This window comes from Salvelinus alpinus, chromosome 10 (genome assembly GCF_045679555.1).
Source record: "Salvelinus alpinus chromosome 10, SLU_Salpinus.1, whole genome shotgun sequence".
Lineage (NCBI taxonomy): Eukaryota > Metazoa > Chordata > Actinopteri > Salmoniformes > Salmonidae > Salvelinus > Salvelinus alpinus.
Genome location: NC_092095.1, coordinates 49487309 through 49504940, shown reverse-complemented (window position 1 = coordinate 49504940; position 17632 = coordinate 49487309). Strand labels below are relative to the sequence as shown.

At 42.0% G+C, this 17632-nt stretch overlaps 1 protein-coding gene across 2 annotated transcripts; it reads left to right on the top strand.

Annotated features, from left to right (window-relative positions):
* The first annotated feature begins 156 nt into the window (after positions 1 to 156).
* On the top strand, positions 157 to 15678 carry LOC139532142 (eIF5-mimic protein 2-A-like). Of its 2 annotated transcripts, none has more exons than XM_071329355.1 (12): positions 157 to 289; positions 1120 to 1193; positions 1300 to 1476; positions 1712 to 1806; positions 2022 to 2087; positions 2244 to 2379; positions 2673 to 2782; positions 12162 to 12332; positions 13515 to 13661; positions 14297 to 14435; positions 14647 to 14769; positions 14889 to 15678. In XM_071329355.1, the coding sequence occupies exons 2-12, from the start codon at positions 1130 to 1132 to the stop codon at positions 14924 to 14926; spliced, it is 1266 nt and encodes a 421-aa protein (XP_071185456.1). In that variant the 5' UTR covers positions 157 to 289; positions 1120 to 1129; the 3' UTR covers positions 14927 to 15678. The 2 variants fall into 2 exon arrangements, with proteins under 2 accessions (XP_071185456.1, XP_071185457.1); XM_071329356.1 differs by having other exon boundaries at positions 14895 to 15075.
* Positions 15679 to 17632: the final 1954 nt, after the last annotated feature.

Genomic DNA, 17632 nt, shown 5'->3' with positions numbered 1-17632 from the left:
TACACACATTATCAATTAAGTTATATCATGAGAAAGAAACATTACATATATCCCCCCCACCCACCCACCCATACACACACACACACACACACACACACGCACACACAAAGTCAGCTCTCCCGACCAGATAAAGTGACACCATAGAGCCATATTTAAATACGCATGCGTACTTGCGAAAACCGGTCACTAGTTGGTTGTGGAAAGGGTCTTTTTTTTAGGTCGATAGAACTGAATTCGGGTATTTTGAATTTGTTCTTTCTCTAACCGTTTTTTATCTGCATACATTTCGGTAGGTGACCTGCATACTTTGCACATTCGGTTGACAATGTAATCTACACATGTGTCTGTTTAAACCGACATTGGCTAGCTAGCAAAGTATTGTAGCTAGATTTATTTTTCCTGCATTGTTAGCTAGCAAGCACATCTTCGCTACCTAACAAACTAAATGGCTAACATAACGTTGGCTGTCATGTCGGAGGAACTGACTTTGTAGATATGGCACGTTGAAACACAGGCTTTATTTATCTACCCACTGTAGAGCCACTTAGTTGCCCATGATATTTGATAATCAGACGTGAATATCGACGTCCTTTGTTCCAAGTTTTGTTAGCATTACAGGAAATTGTGGCTTGTTAGCTAAAGTTAGCTGCTATGGGAGTTTCGCAGGTGCCACATAAACAAGCCAGGCCTGTCTGAACGGGCGCATGGCCAGAAGGTCCCCGTGCTCATACTAAAGCCTACCACCTTGGAGGGCAACTAAGCAGGCTAACTTCACCTAACTACAACTAACTTCACCTAACTACATTTTGATTGTATTTTATATTCATCATGACAAAGCCAGGTTACAATGTCAACTTTGAAAATTCTCCAAATTACCAGGTGTGGCTTGCTAATTAGCTTGCTAAAATATATCCATAACAAGGCATAGCATAGATCTCGCATGGGCCTAACGTTACAGAAATCCTGTTATAGTCTGCTAAAATATATCCATAACAAGGCATAGCATAGATCTCGCATGGGCCTAACGTTACAGAAATCCTGTTATAGTCTGCTAATGTTGACTAATTATCTTGACGGTCAGACGCAATCAGACGTTAATGTTCAACTTTTCTCATCCAGAGTGTCTTTTATGAATAATCAAAAGCAGCAAAAGCCAACGCTAACCGGCCAGCGTTTCAAAACGAGGAAAAGAGGTAAGTTGGTCATCTTCATTGTCGACCAATTTGCCACTACTTGTTTGGTTCACCTAGCCGTGTCAAAATGGTACCCGCGTTGAAATTATGACATGTTTTTCAACAGATGAAAAGGAGAGATTTGACCCTACTCAGTTTCAAGAAAGTATCGTACACGGCTTGAATCAAACTGGATCTGATTTGGAAGCTGTTGCAAAATTCCTTGATGCCTCTGGCGCCAAGCTTGACTACCGCCGGTATGCAGAGACACTCTTTGACATCCTGGTGGCTGGCGGAATGCTTGGTGAGTACAGATCTATAAGTCCTGTTTTAAAGTCAGTAGCTTTCAGGGATCCCTTGCCCCCTTCCAAAGTCCCACCCATCTGACCTTCTACAATGTGTTTTGAGGAGGAAGGAGGATTCAATGGAAGTTTTAGAGGAAGTGTGGTGTTGGAAGTCAAGTTTCCAGTCCATTTGGAAAGCTGCTGTTGTCCAGATCAGCGCACTGACACTCTTTCTCCACCTTCACCTGTCTGCAGCCCCAGGAGGGAGTATATCTGATGACCTGACCCGCACAGAGTTCTGCCTCTTCACGGCACAAGAGGACCTTGAGACAATGCAAGCATATGCTCAGGTAAGAGGATGTGGAAATAATTTATTACTGCAAAGTATCTAAGTATTGTAAGTCGCTCTGGATAAGAGCGTCTGCTAAATGACTTAAATGTAAAATGTAAATGTATCTATATCCAACTACAGAGACACATCTGTCAAGAAGCTCTATCCAGCTAATCAATGCTAATCAACACATTTACCATAATGTCACATCTTACTTTGTTTTTGAACCTGTAGGTTTTTAACAAGCTGATCCGGCGTTACAAGTACCTGGAGAAAGGGTTTGAGGAGGAGATCAAGAAGGTGAGACAGTTGGTTTGAACTCCTGCTTGGCAGTTGGCACTGATGAATGCTACACACAATGGAACCTGCATGAACCGTTTGAATGGGATATTTTATTTTCACAACAAAGAACTAAAACATTTACCCTGCAGGCTCATTATTTTATCTACTCCGCAGTTGCTGCTGTTTTTAAAAGGGTTCACCGAATCAGAGCGCAACAAGCTGGCCATGCTCACTGGCATTCTGTTGGCCAATGGAAACATATCAGCCGCCGTCATTGGAAGTCTCTTCAACGAGAATGTGGTCAAAGAGGGTGAGTGTCTGCCAGCCCACCACGATCTTAACCTGGACCTGTCCAATAAGAGCTGCTTGTTTTCATTTTTTTCGAATGTTTGGTTACGGTGGCCCCAAATGAACATGGCCCTCTTCACTGGAAACCCACCTTTTTGTTAAATGGTCTCTGAAATGGACACAGTATTCAGGCACATTGTATGAACCCAATGTCTCTGAAATGAACATGTTTTTAGTTCATACAAAATAGTGATTTGAGTGCTGTTCATTGCAGGGTACCTGCTGTTTTGACTGTTGCTTTATGACTGTTTGCAGGTGTATCTGCAGCCTTTGCTGTCAAACTGTTCAAGTCCTGGATCTACGAAAGGGACATCAATGCTGTTGCTGTCGCTCTCCGCAAAGTCAGCATGGACAACAGGCTGATGGTAAAGCTACATTTCTCCCCCCCCCCCTCCAAGGATACCAATACATATAGAAGAGTAAGGGACGGTTTTCTCAACACAGATTAAAGGGATAGTTCTCCAATGATATACATTTCCTTACAACATTTAATGGCACTGGAGAGGATGGCTGGCGTTTTATTGGCTCTTGGTTGGTTAAACCGTGCTATTGTTTTTTTCCCCCCGCATTGTTTGTAACTTATTTTGTACATAATGTTGTTGCTTCTACTGTCTCTTATGACTGAAAGGAGCTTCTGGACATCAGAACAGTGATTACTCCCCTTGAATTGGACTAAGAATTTTTCTTTAATGAGTCGGACGAGAGGGATTTACTCCAGAGACAGAGATTTCGCGGAAGGAGATCGGGGTTCCTTGTGAGGATCAGGCGAGGAGTGGCTAATCTGCCTTTGCCATCTGTACTATTAGCCAATGTACAATCGCTGGAAAATAAATGGGATGAACTAAAAACATGTATATTCTACCAACGGGACATTAAACTGTAATATCTTATGTTTCACAGTCGTGGCTGAATGATGACATGAATAACATACAGCTGGCAGGTTATACACTGCTCAAAAAAATAAAGGGAACACTTAACTTCTTAAGCTGCAATCCCGTTAACGGGATAAGTGTCATCAACAACCGCTGAATAGCATAGCGCTACATTCAATAAATATTACTAAAAATATTTATATTCATGAAATCACAAGTGCAATATAGGAAAACACAGCTTAGCCTTTTGTTAATCCACCTGTCGTGTCAGATTTTGAAATTATGCTTTACAGCGAAAGCAATCCAAGCGTTTGTGTAAGTTTATCGATCGCTCAACAAAACATTAAGTACACTTAGCATCAAGTAGCTCAGTCACGAAAAGCAATCAAATTACTCGTTTACCTTTGATGTTTTCACTCACGAGACTCCCAGTTAGACAACAAATGTTCCTTTTGTTCCATAAAGATTATTTTTATATCCAAAATACCTCTGTTTGTTTGGTGTGTTATGATCAGAAATCCACAGGAAAGCGTGGTCACGACAACGCAGACAAATTCCAAATAGTTTCCATAATGTCCACAGAAACATGTCAAACGTTTTTTATAATCAATCCTCAGGTTGTTTTTAAAATATATAATCGATAATATATCAACCGCAAATGTCTTTCACAGTAGGAGAGGGAAAAACAATGGCTGTCCAAACTCTGTTGCGCGAGCAAAACTCATGTGACCACTTGAAGAGATGTTATCGTTCTGGCAAATTTTTCAAAATAAAAGCCTGAAACTATGTCTGAAGACTGTTGACACATTGAGGAAGAGATAGGAAAAGGAATCTGGTTCATATCCCTTTAAATCCAGCAACGGGAGGCTATGGAACATGGGAGTTTTCAAAATAGAAGCCATTTCCTGTTTGGATTTTCTTCAGGGTTTCGCCTGCAATATCAGTTCTGTGTTACTCACAGACAATATTTTGACAGTTTTGGAAACTAGAGTTTTCTATCCAGTACTAATAATAATATGCATATATTAGCGACTGAGGAGCTGGACGTTTACAATGGGCACCTTTTCATCCAAGCTACTCAATACTGCCCCTGCAGCCATAAGAAGTTAAACAACACAATGTAACTCCAAGTCAATCACACTTCTGTGAAATCAAACTGTCCACTTAGGAAGCAACACTGATTGACAATAAATTGCACATGCTGTTGTGCAAATGGATTAGACAACAGGTGGAAATTATAGGCAATTAGCAAGACACCCCCAATAAAGGAGTGGTTCTGCAGGTGGTGACCACAGACCACTTCTCAGTTCCTATGCTTCCTGGCTGATGTTTTGGTCACTTTTGAATGCTGGCGGTGCTTTCACTCTAGTGGTAGCATGAGACGGAGTTTACAACCCACACAAGTGGCTCAGGTAGTGCAGCTCATCCAGGATGGCACATCAGTGCGAGCTGTGGCAAGAAGGTTTGCTGTGTCTTTCAGCGTAGTGTACAGAGCATGGAGGCGCTACCAGGAGACAGGCCAGTACATCAGGAGACGTGGAGGAGGCCGTAGGAGGGCAACAACCCAGCAGCAGGACCGCTACCTCCACCTTTGTGCAAGGAGGAGCACTGCCAGAGCCCTGCAAAATGACCTCCAGCAGGCCACGAATGTGCATGTGTCTGCTCAAACGGTCAGAAACAGACTCCATGAGGGTGGTATGAGGGCCCGACGTCCACAGGTGGGGGTTGTGCTTACAGCCCAACACCGTGCAGGACGTTTGGCATTTGCCAGAGAACACCAAGATTGGCAAATTCGCCATTGGCGCCCTGTGCTCTCCACAGATGAAAGCAGGTTCGCGTCTGGAGACGCCGTGGAGAACGTTCTGCTGCCTGCAACATCCTCCAGCATGACCGGTTTGGCGGTGGGTCAGTCATGGTGTGGGGTGGCATTTCTTTGGGGGGCCGCACAGCCCTCCATGTGCTCGCCAGAGGTAGCCTGACTGCCATTAGGTACCGAGATGAGATCCTCAGACCCCTTGTGAGACCATATGCTGGTGCGGTTGGCCCTGGGTTCCTCCTAATGCAAGACAATGCTAGACCTCATGTGGCTGGAGTGTGTCAGCAGTTCCTGCAAGAGGAAGGCATTGATGCTATGGACTGGCCCGCCCGTTCCCCAGATCTGAATCCAATTGAGCACATCTGGGACATCATGTCTCGCTCCATCCACCAACGCTACGTTGCACCACAGACCGTCCAGGAGTTGGCGGATCCCTCAGGAGACCATCCACCACCTCATCAGGAGCATGCCCAGGCGTTGTACGTTGTAGGGAGGTCATACAGGCACGTGGAGGCCACACACACTACTGAGCCTAATTTTGACTTGTTTTAAGGACATTACATCAAAGTTGGATCAGCCTGTAGTGTGGTTTTCCACTTTAATTTTGAGTGTGACTCCAAATCCAGACCTCCATGGGTTGATAAATTTAATTTCCATTGATAATTTTTGTATGATTTTGTTGTCAGCACATTCAACTATGTAAAGAAACAAGTATTTAATAAGAATATTTCATTCATTCAGATCTAGGATGTGTTATTTTAGTGTTCCCTTTATTTTTTTGAGCAGTGTACATGCTATCGGCAGGATAGAACAGCAGCCTCTTAACTTCTTATGGCTGCAGGGTCAGTATTGAGTAACTTGGAAAAATGTGCCCATTTCAAACGGCCTCGAACTCAATTCTTGCTCGTACAATATGCATATTATTATTACTATTGGATAGAAAACACTCTCTAGTTTCTAAAACCGTTTGAATTTTTCTCTGAGTGAAACAGAACTCCTTCTGCAGCCCACTTCCTGACAGGAAGTGAGATTTCTGAAATCGAGGTCTCTGTTCAAAGGCTTGCCTATAAATGAGCATGATACGTATTGGTATACATACACGTCATACACCTTCCCCTAGATGTCAAGAGGAAGTGAGAGAAGAAATGAGTGGATTATCTTGGTCTGAAGTGGAATAAATCATCTTGGAATGAGTAGTCCGCCATTTCCTGTTTTTTCGAAAGCGCGAAGTTGGACCTGGAATCGCCTTCTGGAAAGCCGTCGTTATAGGCGAATACTATCTCCGGCTTTGATTTTATTTGATACATGTTACAATATCATCGTAAAGTATGTTTTTTCAATATAGTTTTATTAGATTATTGAAATTTATTCGGGACGTTAGGCGTGTTGCGTTGTCTGCTTTTGTTCAAGATGGAGAGCTTAGCACCACTTGGCCAGTGTGCTTGCTAATTCAAGAGGGAAAGAGGTCGTTCTAAACCCAAACAAAGACGGTTCTGGACAAAGGACCCCTTGTACAACAATCTGATGGAAGATCAGCAAAAGTAGGACCCGTTTTGGGATGATATTTCATATATCTGTCGAACTGTGCTATCGCTACCGATTACCTGGAATCAATGCTGTTGTGTGTTAGCTATTGTAGTAAGCTAATATAACGCTATATTGTGTTTTCGCTGTAAAACACTTAAAAAAACGGAAATATTGGCTGTATTCACAAGATCTTTGTCTTTCATTTGCTATACACCATATATTTTTCAGAAATGTTTTTGATGAGTATTTAGGTATTTGACGTTGCTTCGGTGCTATATCTGACGGTAGCTGTGATGGTAGCATCAATGTAAAACTGATTTATACCTCAAATATGCACATTTTTCGAACAAAACATAGATTTATTGTGTAACATGTTATAGGACTGTCATCTGATGAAGTTGTTTCTAGGTTAGTTTGGTTGGATCTTGGTTAGTTAGGTTGGCTTTGTGCATGCCACCTGTGCTGTGAAAAATGTCTGTCCTTTTTTGTATTTGGTGGTGAGCTAACATAAATATACGTGGTGTTTTCGGTGTAAAACATTTAAAAAATCGGACATGTTGGCTGGATTCACAAGATGTTTATCTTTCAAATGCTGTATTGGACTTGTTAATGTGTGAAAGTTAAATATTTATAAAAAATACATTTTGAATTTCGCGCCCTGCACTTGAGCTGGATGTTGTCATAAGTGTACCGGCGTCGGGCTTGCAGCCTGAAGAAGTTTTAAGACAAGGGTAGCGGTCTATGTATATTTGTAAACAACACCTGGTGCACGATATCTAAGAAAGTCTCAAGGTTTTACTTGCCTGAGGTAGAGTATCTCATGATAAGCTGTAAACCACACTATCTAGCTAGAGTTTATCTGTATTTTTCGAAGCCTGCATACCACCACAGACCGATGCTGGCACTAAGACAGCACTCAATGAACTGTATACCGCCATAAGCAAACAGTAAAACTCTCATCCAGAGGCGGTGCTCGTACTGCCGGGGACTTTAACTTCTACCGAGTCAGAAACCCGGATCCGGGAGCACCCCCCACCCCCCACCAGTAAAAAAGCTGAATAGCATAGCTAGCATAGCGTCACAAGTAAATAGTAGCATCTAAATATCATTCAATCACAAGTCCAAGATACCAGATGAAAGATCCACTTCTTGTGAATCCAGCAATCATTTCTGATTTTTAAAATGTTTTACAGGGAAGACACAATATGTAAATCTATTAGCTAACCACGTTAGCAAAAGACACCATTTTTCTTTGTCCACCATTTTTTCTCTCCACCAGTAGCTATCACCAATTCGGACAAATAAAGATATTGATAGCCACTAACCAAGAAAAAACCTCATCAGATGACAGTCTGATAACATATTTATTGTATAGGATAGTTTTTGTTAGAAGAATGTGCATATTTCAGGTAGAAATCATAGTTTACAATTGCACCCACCATCACAACTCGACTAGAATAAATACAGAGAGCAACGTGTATTACCAATTTACTCATCATAAAACATTTCATAAAAATAGACAAAGCATAGCAATGGAAAGACACAGATCTTGTGAATTCAGACAATATTTCAGATTTTCTAAGCGTTTTACAGCGAAAACACAATAAATCGTTATATTAGCATACCACATGTGCAAACGTTACCCCAGCATGAATCCAAGGCAAGGGGAGCGATAACGTTATGATCACCAAAATATATTACTTTTTTCACTAACCTTCTCAGAATTCTTCCGATGACAGTCCTGTAACATCATATTACAACATACATATAGAGTTTGTTCGAAAATGTGCATATTTAGCCACAAAAAAACGTGGTTATACAATGAGAATAGTAGCAAAACTGGCCTGAAAATGTCGGGCGCTATATTTGAGAGTGATCTAGTCTAATCGATAGCTAATCATAAACTTGACTAAAAAATACAGGGTTGACAGGAATCGAAAGACAAATTCGTTCTTAATGCAATCGCTGACTTACATTTCTAAAATTATCCTTACTGTGCAATACCGGGTCCGCCAAGCGAAGCTACACATAACAAAATGGCGATATATGCGTTTAAAATTTTTCAACAGAACAGCGATTTATCATCATAAATAGTTCTTACTGTGAGCTGTTCTTCCATTAGTATCTTGGGCAATGTATCCTTTCTTGGGTCTAATCTTCTTTTGGTCGAAAGATGTCCTCTTGTCCGTCGAAATGCCCACTAACGTTCGACCGGGACCCCGAAACGTGCCCGGCGCTTCAAAGTGCATCACAAAGCAATGCCTCAAAATCGCACTAAACGGATATAAATTGCTATAAAACGGTTTAAATTAACTACCTTATGATGTTTTTAACACTTATAACGAGTAAAAACATGACCGGCGATATATAAGTGGCTAAACCAACGCTTGGAAAGAGAGCCAGTCCGACGACCATCTTGCGTCAGGCGCAGCAGGAAAAGAACGGTACATCCGGTCTTTGGCGTTTTATACGGGCCCTGATTGCGCAATCGACTCCATTCAAATTGTCACCTCTTACTGACATCTAGAGGAAGGCATGGGCAGTGTTTGTATCCTCATAGGATTTACAGGGACTTTAAAACTGACCTGGGACCAGAGGCCAAAATTTCTGAAATCTCACTCCATATCAGGAAAAGTGCTGTAGAATGAGTTCTGTTTCACTCAGAGACATAATTCAAACGGCTATAGAAACTAGAGAGTGTTTTCTATCCAATAATAACAATAATATGCATATTGTACGAGCAAGAATTGAGTATGAGGCAGTTTAATTTGGAGACGATAAATGCTAACGTTGAAACAGCACCCCCTATATTGAGAAAAGGTTAACCACCAGTGACCTGGTCAATAAAAAAATAAAGTGGTCAGATAAAGCAGATGCTAAACTTCAGGACTGTTTTGCTTGCACAGACTGGAATATGTTCCGTGATTCTTCCAATGGCATTGATGAGTACACCATATTGGTCACTGGCTTCATCAATAAGTGCATCGACGACATCGTCCCCACAGTGACTACGTACATACCCCAACCAGAAGCCATGGATTACAGGCAACATCATCACTGAGCTAAAGGGTAGAGCTGCCGCATTCAAGGAGTGGGACTAACCTTGAAGCTTATAAGAAATCCCGATATGCCCTCCAACGAACCATCAAACAGGCAAAGCATCAATACAGGACTAAGATCGAATCGTACTACACCGGCAGGGCTCGCAAACTAACTAACAAAGGGAAGCACAGCCGAGAGCTGCCCAGTCACACGAGCCTACCAGACGAGCTAAATAACTTCTATGCTCGCTTTGAGGAAAGTGATGCTGAAACATGCATGAGAGCATCATCTGTTACGGATGACTGTGATCACTCTCTCTCCGCAGTCGATGTAAGACCTTTAAACAGGTCAACATTCACAAGGCCACAGGGCCAAACGGATTACCAGGACGTGTTCTCCGAGCATGCGCTGACCAACTGGCAAGTGTCTTCACTGACATTTTCAACCTCTCCCTGTCCGAGTCTGTAATACCAACATGTTTTAAGCAGACCACCATAGTCCCTGTGCCCATGAACACTAAGGTAACCTGCCTAAATGACTACTGACCCATAGCACTCACATTAGTAGCCATGAAGTGCTTTGAAAAGCTGGTCATGGCTCACATCACCATTATCCCAGAAACCCTAGACCCACTCCAATTTGCATACCGGCCCAACAGATCCACAGATGATGCAATCTCTATTGCACTCCACACTGCCCTTTCACACATGGACAAAAGGAACACCTATGTGAGAATGCAATTCATTGACTACAGCTCAGCGTTCAACACCATAGTGCCCTCAAGGCTCATCACTAAGCTAAGGACCCTGGGACTAAACACCTCCCTCTGCAACTGGATCCTGGACTTCCTGATGGGACGCCCCCAAGTGGTAAGGGTAGGTAACAACACATCCTCAACACGAGGGCCCCTCAGGGGTGCATGCTCAGTCCCCTCCTGTACTCCCTGTTCACTCATGACTGCATGGCCAGGCACGACTCCAGCACCATTAAGTTTTCCGATGACACAACAGTGGTAGGCCTGATTACTGACAACGACGAGACGGCCTATAGGGAGGAGGTCAGAGACCTGACTGTGGCGCAAGGACAACAACCTCTCCTTCAACGTGATCAAGACGAAGGAGATGATTGTGGACTATAAGAAAAGGAGGACTGAGCACGCCCTCATTGATGGGGCTGTAGTGGAGCAGGTTGAGCGCTTCAAGTTCCTTGGCATCCACATCACCAGCAAACTAACATGGTCCAAGTACACCAAGACAGTTGTGAAGAGGCCACAACAAAATCTATTCCCCCTCAGGAGACTGAAAAGATTTGGCATGGGTCCTCAGATCCTCAAGGTTCTACAGCTGCACCGTTGAGAGCATCCTGACTGTTTGCGTCACTGCCTGGTATGGCAACTGCTCGGCCTCCGACCGCATGGCACTACGTAGGGTAGTGCGTACGGCCCAGGCTTCTAAACAGCTTCTACCTCCAAACCATAAGACTCATGAACATCTAATCAAATGGCTACCCAGACCCCCCCCCCCCCCCCCACGCTGCTGCTACTTATTATCTATGCATAGTCACTTTAACTCTACCTACATGTACGTATTTCCTCGACTAACCGGTGCCCCCGCACATTGACTCTGTACCGGTGGCCCCTGTATAAAACCTCACTATTGTTATTTTACTGCTGCTCTTGAATTATTTCTTACTTTTATTTCTTATTTTCTTTTCTTAACTACGTTGTTGGTTAAGAGCTTGTAAGTAAGCATTTCACTGTAAGGTCTATCTATACCTGTTGTATTTGGCGCATGTGACAAATACATTTTTATTTCATTACCCTGTAAGCTACATGTCATACTAATTCCACGGACACCTGCAGACACTCGGCCTTTCGCCCCTCCGTTGTACTTGATTGAATTAAGGACAATAATTAGTAAGGCACTCCCCTCGCCTGCTTGTCTAGGTCTTAATTTAAAGGAAAAACCAGCAGGCACTAGGCCCTCCATGGAATGAGTGTGACACCTGCTGTATGCAGTATATGCTTTGGTATCCCTGGCACTGTTTCCATACGATAACATTTTAGCATTTATGGAATATCCCATTTAGTCGTGGGACCGATATTAACATTTCACACCATTTTCAAATCATCTGTGACTTTGAGCTTCACAATCAATTTCAGATACTTTTGGATGATTTGGACATGTGTGAAGAATGCTAATCCGGTCCCATGACTTTAATGCTGAAACGTTAGCATGTTGTAATGGTGCGAGGGATACTACACCAAAGCATGGATATCTGTTATACCTTATCCGTAGACTGCTTACAGGGTAAGGAAGCAAGTATACTTTTGTAATTTGGGTGAACTATCCCTTAAAGACTAGTTGTCTAAACCTCTTCCATGGAGATTGTCTGTTAAACCAGCTTAAGTTTTTATATAGGCCTTTAGATTTAAAACAAAATAAATATTGAATGGGAACTAATTACTTGTATCAATATCTGTCACAGGAACTCTTTCCTGCCAACAAGCGGAGCTGCGAGTATTTTTCAAAGTACTTCACTGACGCGGGACTGAAAGAGCTGTCAGACTTTGCCAGGAACCAGGAGGCCATCGGGTCCCGTAAGGAGCTGCAGAAAGAGCTCCAAGAGATGATGGCCCGTGGGGACAACTTCAAAGATGTGAGACTTATTCTTATACCGTGGGTTCAAAATATTGGGACAGTGACACATTTGTCGTTTTGACTCTGTACTGCATGCAGGACTTGATATTTGAATTACAATGACAGGTTCAAGTGCAGACTGTCTGCTTTCATTTGACTGTGTTTTCATAGATCGGGTGAACCATTTGAGAAATTACAGCACTTTTTGTACATAGTCCCCACTTTTTTTTAAGGGACAAAGTATTGAAACAAATTCACTTGTGTATTAAAGTAGTCAACAATTTAGTATTTGGTCCCGTATTCCTAGCATGCAACGATTGTAGCGTAATACCCAAGTAGCCTAGAGGCTGTAATCTCTACCAAAGGTGCTTCAACAAAGTACTGAGTAAATGGTTTAGTAACCAGTTTTGCACTGTACAGTTCATATAAGGAAATCAGTCAATTGAAATACATTTTAGGCTTATCTATGGATTTCACATGACATGGGGCGCAGCCATGGGTGGCCCTGGGAGGGCATCAGCCCACCCACGAGCCAGGCATACCCACTGGGGAGCCAGACCCAGCCAATCAGAATGAGTTTTTCTCCACAAAACGACTTTATTATAGACAGAGAAACTCCTCAGTTTCATCAGCGTTCCGGGTGGCTGGTCTCTACCGATCCCGTAGGTGAAGAAGCCGGTTGTGGAAGTTCTGGGCTCACATGGTTACACATGGTCTGCGGTAGTGAGGCTGGAAGTACTGCAAAAATCTCTAAAATGGTAGGGAAATTAATGGTAGGGAAATTAACTTTCAATTCTCCGGCAACAGCTCTGGTGGACATTCCTATAGTCTGCATGCGAATTGCACGCTCCCTCAACTTGAGACAACTGTGACGTTGTGTGACACAACTGCACATTTTAGTGGCCTTTTGTCCTCAGCACACGGTGCACCTGTGTAATGAGCATGCTGTTTAATCAGCTTCTTGATATGCCACACCTGTCAGGTAGATGGATTACGTTGGCAAAGGAGAAATGCTCACTAACAGGGAAGTAAAGAAATAAATATTTTTTGGGGTGCATTTGGAGAATATCTGGGATTTTTTTTCTGGCTCATGAAACATGGGACCAACACTTTACATGTTGCGTTTATATTTTTGTTCAGTGTATATATATATGCTTGATAGCTTGGCATTGTTCATTGACATGTTCCCTGCTGTGTTTAGATAATTGCCTACGTCAGGGAGGAGATGAAGAAGACCAGCATCGCTGAACAACTGATGATCGGCATCGTGTGGTCCAGTGTCATGAGCTGTGTGGAATGGAACAAGAAGGAAGAGCTGGTCTGCGAACAATCTATCAAACACTTGAAGGTAAATGCTTTGTAACTGTAGTCTTCTGCGGTCTTGAACCGGTCTCTTGCCAAAAAGATTTCTCAATGAGACAAACCTAGATGAAGGTTAAATTAGTTGCTGCTTAGTTAACTTCAGATTAGTGTTTTCTGGAGCTGTATTGGAAGAGGAGGGTGGGGCGGTACGAATATGGGCCAGATTGGAGCGTGATTAGGTTTTAGTTGGCTGGTTTTAGTCCAGTCAACCACCTTGTGCCCCCTCCTGTATAACGATTTAAGAGTGTTGGGCCAGTAACTGGAAGTTCGCTGGTTCAAATCCCCAAGCCGACTAGGTGAAAATACTGTCGATATGCCCTTAAGCAAGGCACTTAAACCTAATTGCTCCTGTAAGTTGCTCTGGATAAGAGCATCTGCTAAATGACTAAAATGTAAATGTAGGTGCTTATATTGCTGCTATGCTTGCCCCTGACATGTCATTGCAACTAAGAATCTGTTCCTCATTGACTTTACTATTAGTAAATAAAGATTGGATGAATGGAAACGAATTGGGCCTCTCCACCACAGCAATAGTCCTTTCCTTACAGTGTTCGCCTCTGAGATCATCTAGTCTCTAACCCTCCTGTACCCTAACGCCCTGTCTTTCTCTCTTCTCCACAGCAATACAGTCCTCTCCTGAATGCATTCACCTCCCAGGGAGCCTCTGAGATCATCTTGCTGGTGAAAATCCAGGAGTACTGCTATGACAACATCCACTTCATGAAGGCCTTCCAGAAGATTGTGGTGCTCCTCTACAAAGGTGTGAGCCCTGGTTGAAAGTAGTGCACTATAAAGGGAATAGGGTGCCATTTGGGATACAGCCTGTGTGTGGGGGGGGCACAATGGCTCTCATGTGACATGTCATTTAGGTACGTTCATTAGGTACCATGGTGTGCCCTTTATGGTGTGCTCTCATTACCTTTGACCGAACATTCTTATGTTCCTTGTTCTTGCCCCCTCTCCCAACACAGCGGATGTGTTGAGTGAAGAGGCCATTCTTAAGTGGTACGCAGAGGCCCACGTTGCTAAAGGAAAGAGTGTTTTCCTCGAGCAGATGAAGAAATTCGTTGAGTGGCTGAAGAATGCAGAGGAAGGTAAAAAAGAAACGACGTTTAATAGTAAATAGTCACCTATTTGAAAAAGTCATCTTAATATTCATGTTGCTGTAAATTGTAATGTTCTGATTTGTTTCAACTCTTTTCTGTTTTCCCAGAGTCTGAGTCTGAGTCCGAGGACGAGGAAGAGAACTGAGAACTCGACCCTCCACATGTGCATTTTAAACAGCACAATAGGAGCAGTAGAATGTTTTTGTTACTGAAGTGCTATTCTCTCCCAGTCCTATTTTATTATTTTACCTGTTTTCTTTCACCCCTCTCCAACTTCAACATTTACATTTTAACTCAAGGGCTGTGGTGTGAACAGTACATTCCTTATTACATTTTCTTTTAAACTTACCCTTAATAGTTCACACGTATTGTGAATTAAAACCTCAATCATAAGATTAACAAATGAAGTGTTGATTTGTTTGGAAAGAAGCAGAACTGAACTCCCTTTATTGGTATTACTATTATGCCTTCTGTGTTTTGGAAATGGAACATTCCACTTGATTAAGATCCTCTATTGATCTTGCTGCATCCAGTCTGATAACCATGATATCCCTGATACTGGTGTATCTGTTAGTATTGCAGTAGTGCGCCTTCTTGCTATGTGACTTAAAGGCACCCTAAAATGACAAGTCATTGCCTTCTCGCCAAAGGATTTACCGGTAGCCCTATCCTCATGTTAGCTCCTTTCCTGACCTTGGCCTTTTGGACAAACCTGTAATGAACAGTTGAATTGGTGATCGGATGAACGTTTTGCAGTGACTCATCTTGGTAGAACCACCTCTTGACCTGACTGACATCCTCTCTGGAAGATGCAATGCCAGCTAAGTAATATTGGTTAATTTCTTTAATCTGATTAAACCAATTCTTTTTAAAAGAAATAAAGATGACTAAAATTCATATTGTTCTGATTTATTTATGGTATACATTTCTTGTATGTTTGGTGTGTAGCATTGCAATCAATTACTAAACTTAGGTGCCTGCTGTACTAATACAACTCCACCTGAGGTCCCAAATGCACACACAGCTTAATGTTATTACTGGGTAAACCTGATTTAATGTACTACACAATTCACAGTAAATGGTCTTGAGTGATTTTCTAAGGCTGTGTTTACACAGGCAGCACAATTCTGATCTTTTTCCCAATTATTGACTAAAGAGCTGATCTGATTGGTCAAGTTAGTAGAAGTTCAGAATTGGACTCCCTGTGTAAACTTGGCCTAAGAAGGTATTTTACATGCACATTCAACTCATCAGTCCAATATTTATTTTGAAAGTAGTTTAATGATTGTGTTTACAAGTCAAATATATTTTTAACTTAGTGTACAAAAATACATTTTTTTTTTCTCCTTCAAACAGCTTCTCATTGTTTGCTATGTGAAGAGAACAATTGTCTTCCATAAGTTAGGAGAAATTCAAGTATGTTTACAACAATGTTACACATTACAATAGACTTGGAGGTAGGCCTATAATTCTATTAGGTTAATACATTCAGAGGTCTTCATTGAGGTAAAAGTGTATTGCAGTCAGTGTGAAACATCGTTATTTGTTTTGGATAATTCATCCAAATAAGATCGTATTTTTATTTTGCATGATTTTGAAGTAATTTATTATATACGCAAATCAATGCAGTCAATTCTGTTCCTGCCTTTTAAATTATATTGTGCAACGGCTGATGAAATGAACACTGTAAAAGTGTGGAAACATTTGATTAGTGTTATTTCCTGATAGTTGCTGGTTGAAAATACAATCTACACAGGTCCTTCTGATCAGCAGGTTTCCATGGGTGTGAGTTTTTGGTTTCCATGGTGACAGCACCATGTGGTTAATTTGTTAATAGACCATCACCAATAAGAGTTCCAAACCCCTCTGCCAATAACGGCTAGTTTTCAGTTTACCCTTCCCACTCAGACCACTCCCAGACAGTCCTAGCAAAATTCTTGCTTGAGAAAGTTTTGTGCTAAAAAATGTATTTTCCCCCCCAATTTTAATGGAAATATATTACAGTAAGGTATTTTGTTAACTATAAATGATTTGATGGTGATATAAAAACATTTGCATTGGGCCTTCAAAGGTGCAACCAATACTGCACAAACACATGCAGAGCTATTGTGTGTTTGTGAATTGTGGAAAGGCTTGTGCAATACATGCAAGTAAACATTTCTCAACATACGGTATAACATTGAGCTCCCAAAAGGAGTGTTTACATATGCATGTTACGTTTTCTTTTGATATACACCATGTTACATTTGACATGGAATATGACTTGATGTTGTGGTGAAGTTTGTAAACACCAAGTCTGGTTGCTTCTGCTGTACAAGTGGGCGGGGCCTACATATAACACTTCATATTTGGATTTAAGCACATTTTATATTTTGTATATTGTTGTTTTGCCTACCCCATTTAAATTAAGACTCCCTCGAAAGAATTGGCTTATACTCATTTACTAAGTGTACTATCCTGGTTAAAATGAATTTAAATATTACTACTACCAAAGTATATTTGGGACTATTGAATTGAGCTTGAATGGCAGTTAGAATTCATAATTGTCAAGCACAGCACCCTCTCCTCAGTTGGCAAAAGATGAGTCAGTCAGGAGACAAGCCAACCAGTCCACTACTCCACTGACGAACCGCTGCATGGCCTAGGCTTGGGTTACAACCACGTGACTGGCTGCATGGGGGAGGCGAGACTGTTTTTTAGGAGCGCTACACTAGGGCTTACTATTTCTGATACCGAAATAGCCCACTGCCAGGTGGAAACTTACACATTGCGCTCGAGTTACAATTTTACCAAAACACGGTGGAAAAGACGCACATGTAGTGAACGGAAAGCGCATTTCAGTGGGGGGTTG

Coding starts and splice junctions, on each gene's coding strand:
- LOC139532142 (XM_071329355.1), top strand. CDS start 1,130: ATGAATAATCAAAAGCAGCAAAAGCCAACGCTAACCGGCCAGCGTTTC. Junction 1,477..1,711: donor GGTGGCTGGCGGAATGCTTG/GTGAGTACAGAT, acceptor ACCTGTCTGCAG/CCCCAGGAGGGAGTATATCT. Junction 1,807..2,021: donor CAATGCAAGCATATGCTCAG/GTAAGAGGATGT, acceptor TTGAACCTGTAG/GTTTTTAACAAGCTGATCCG.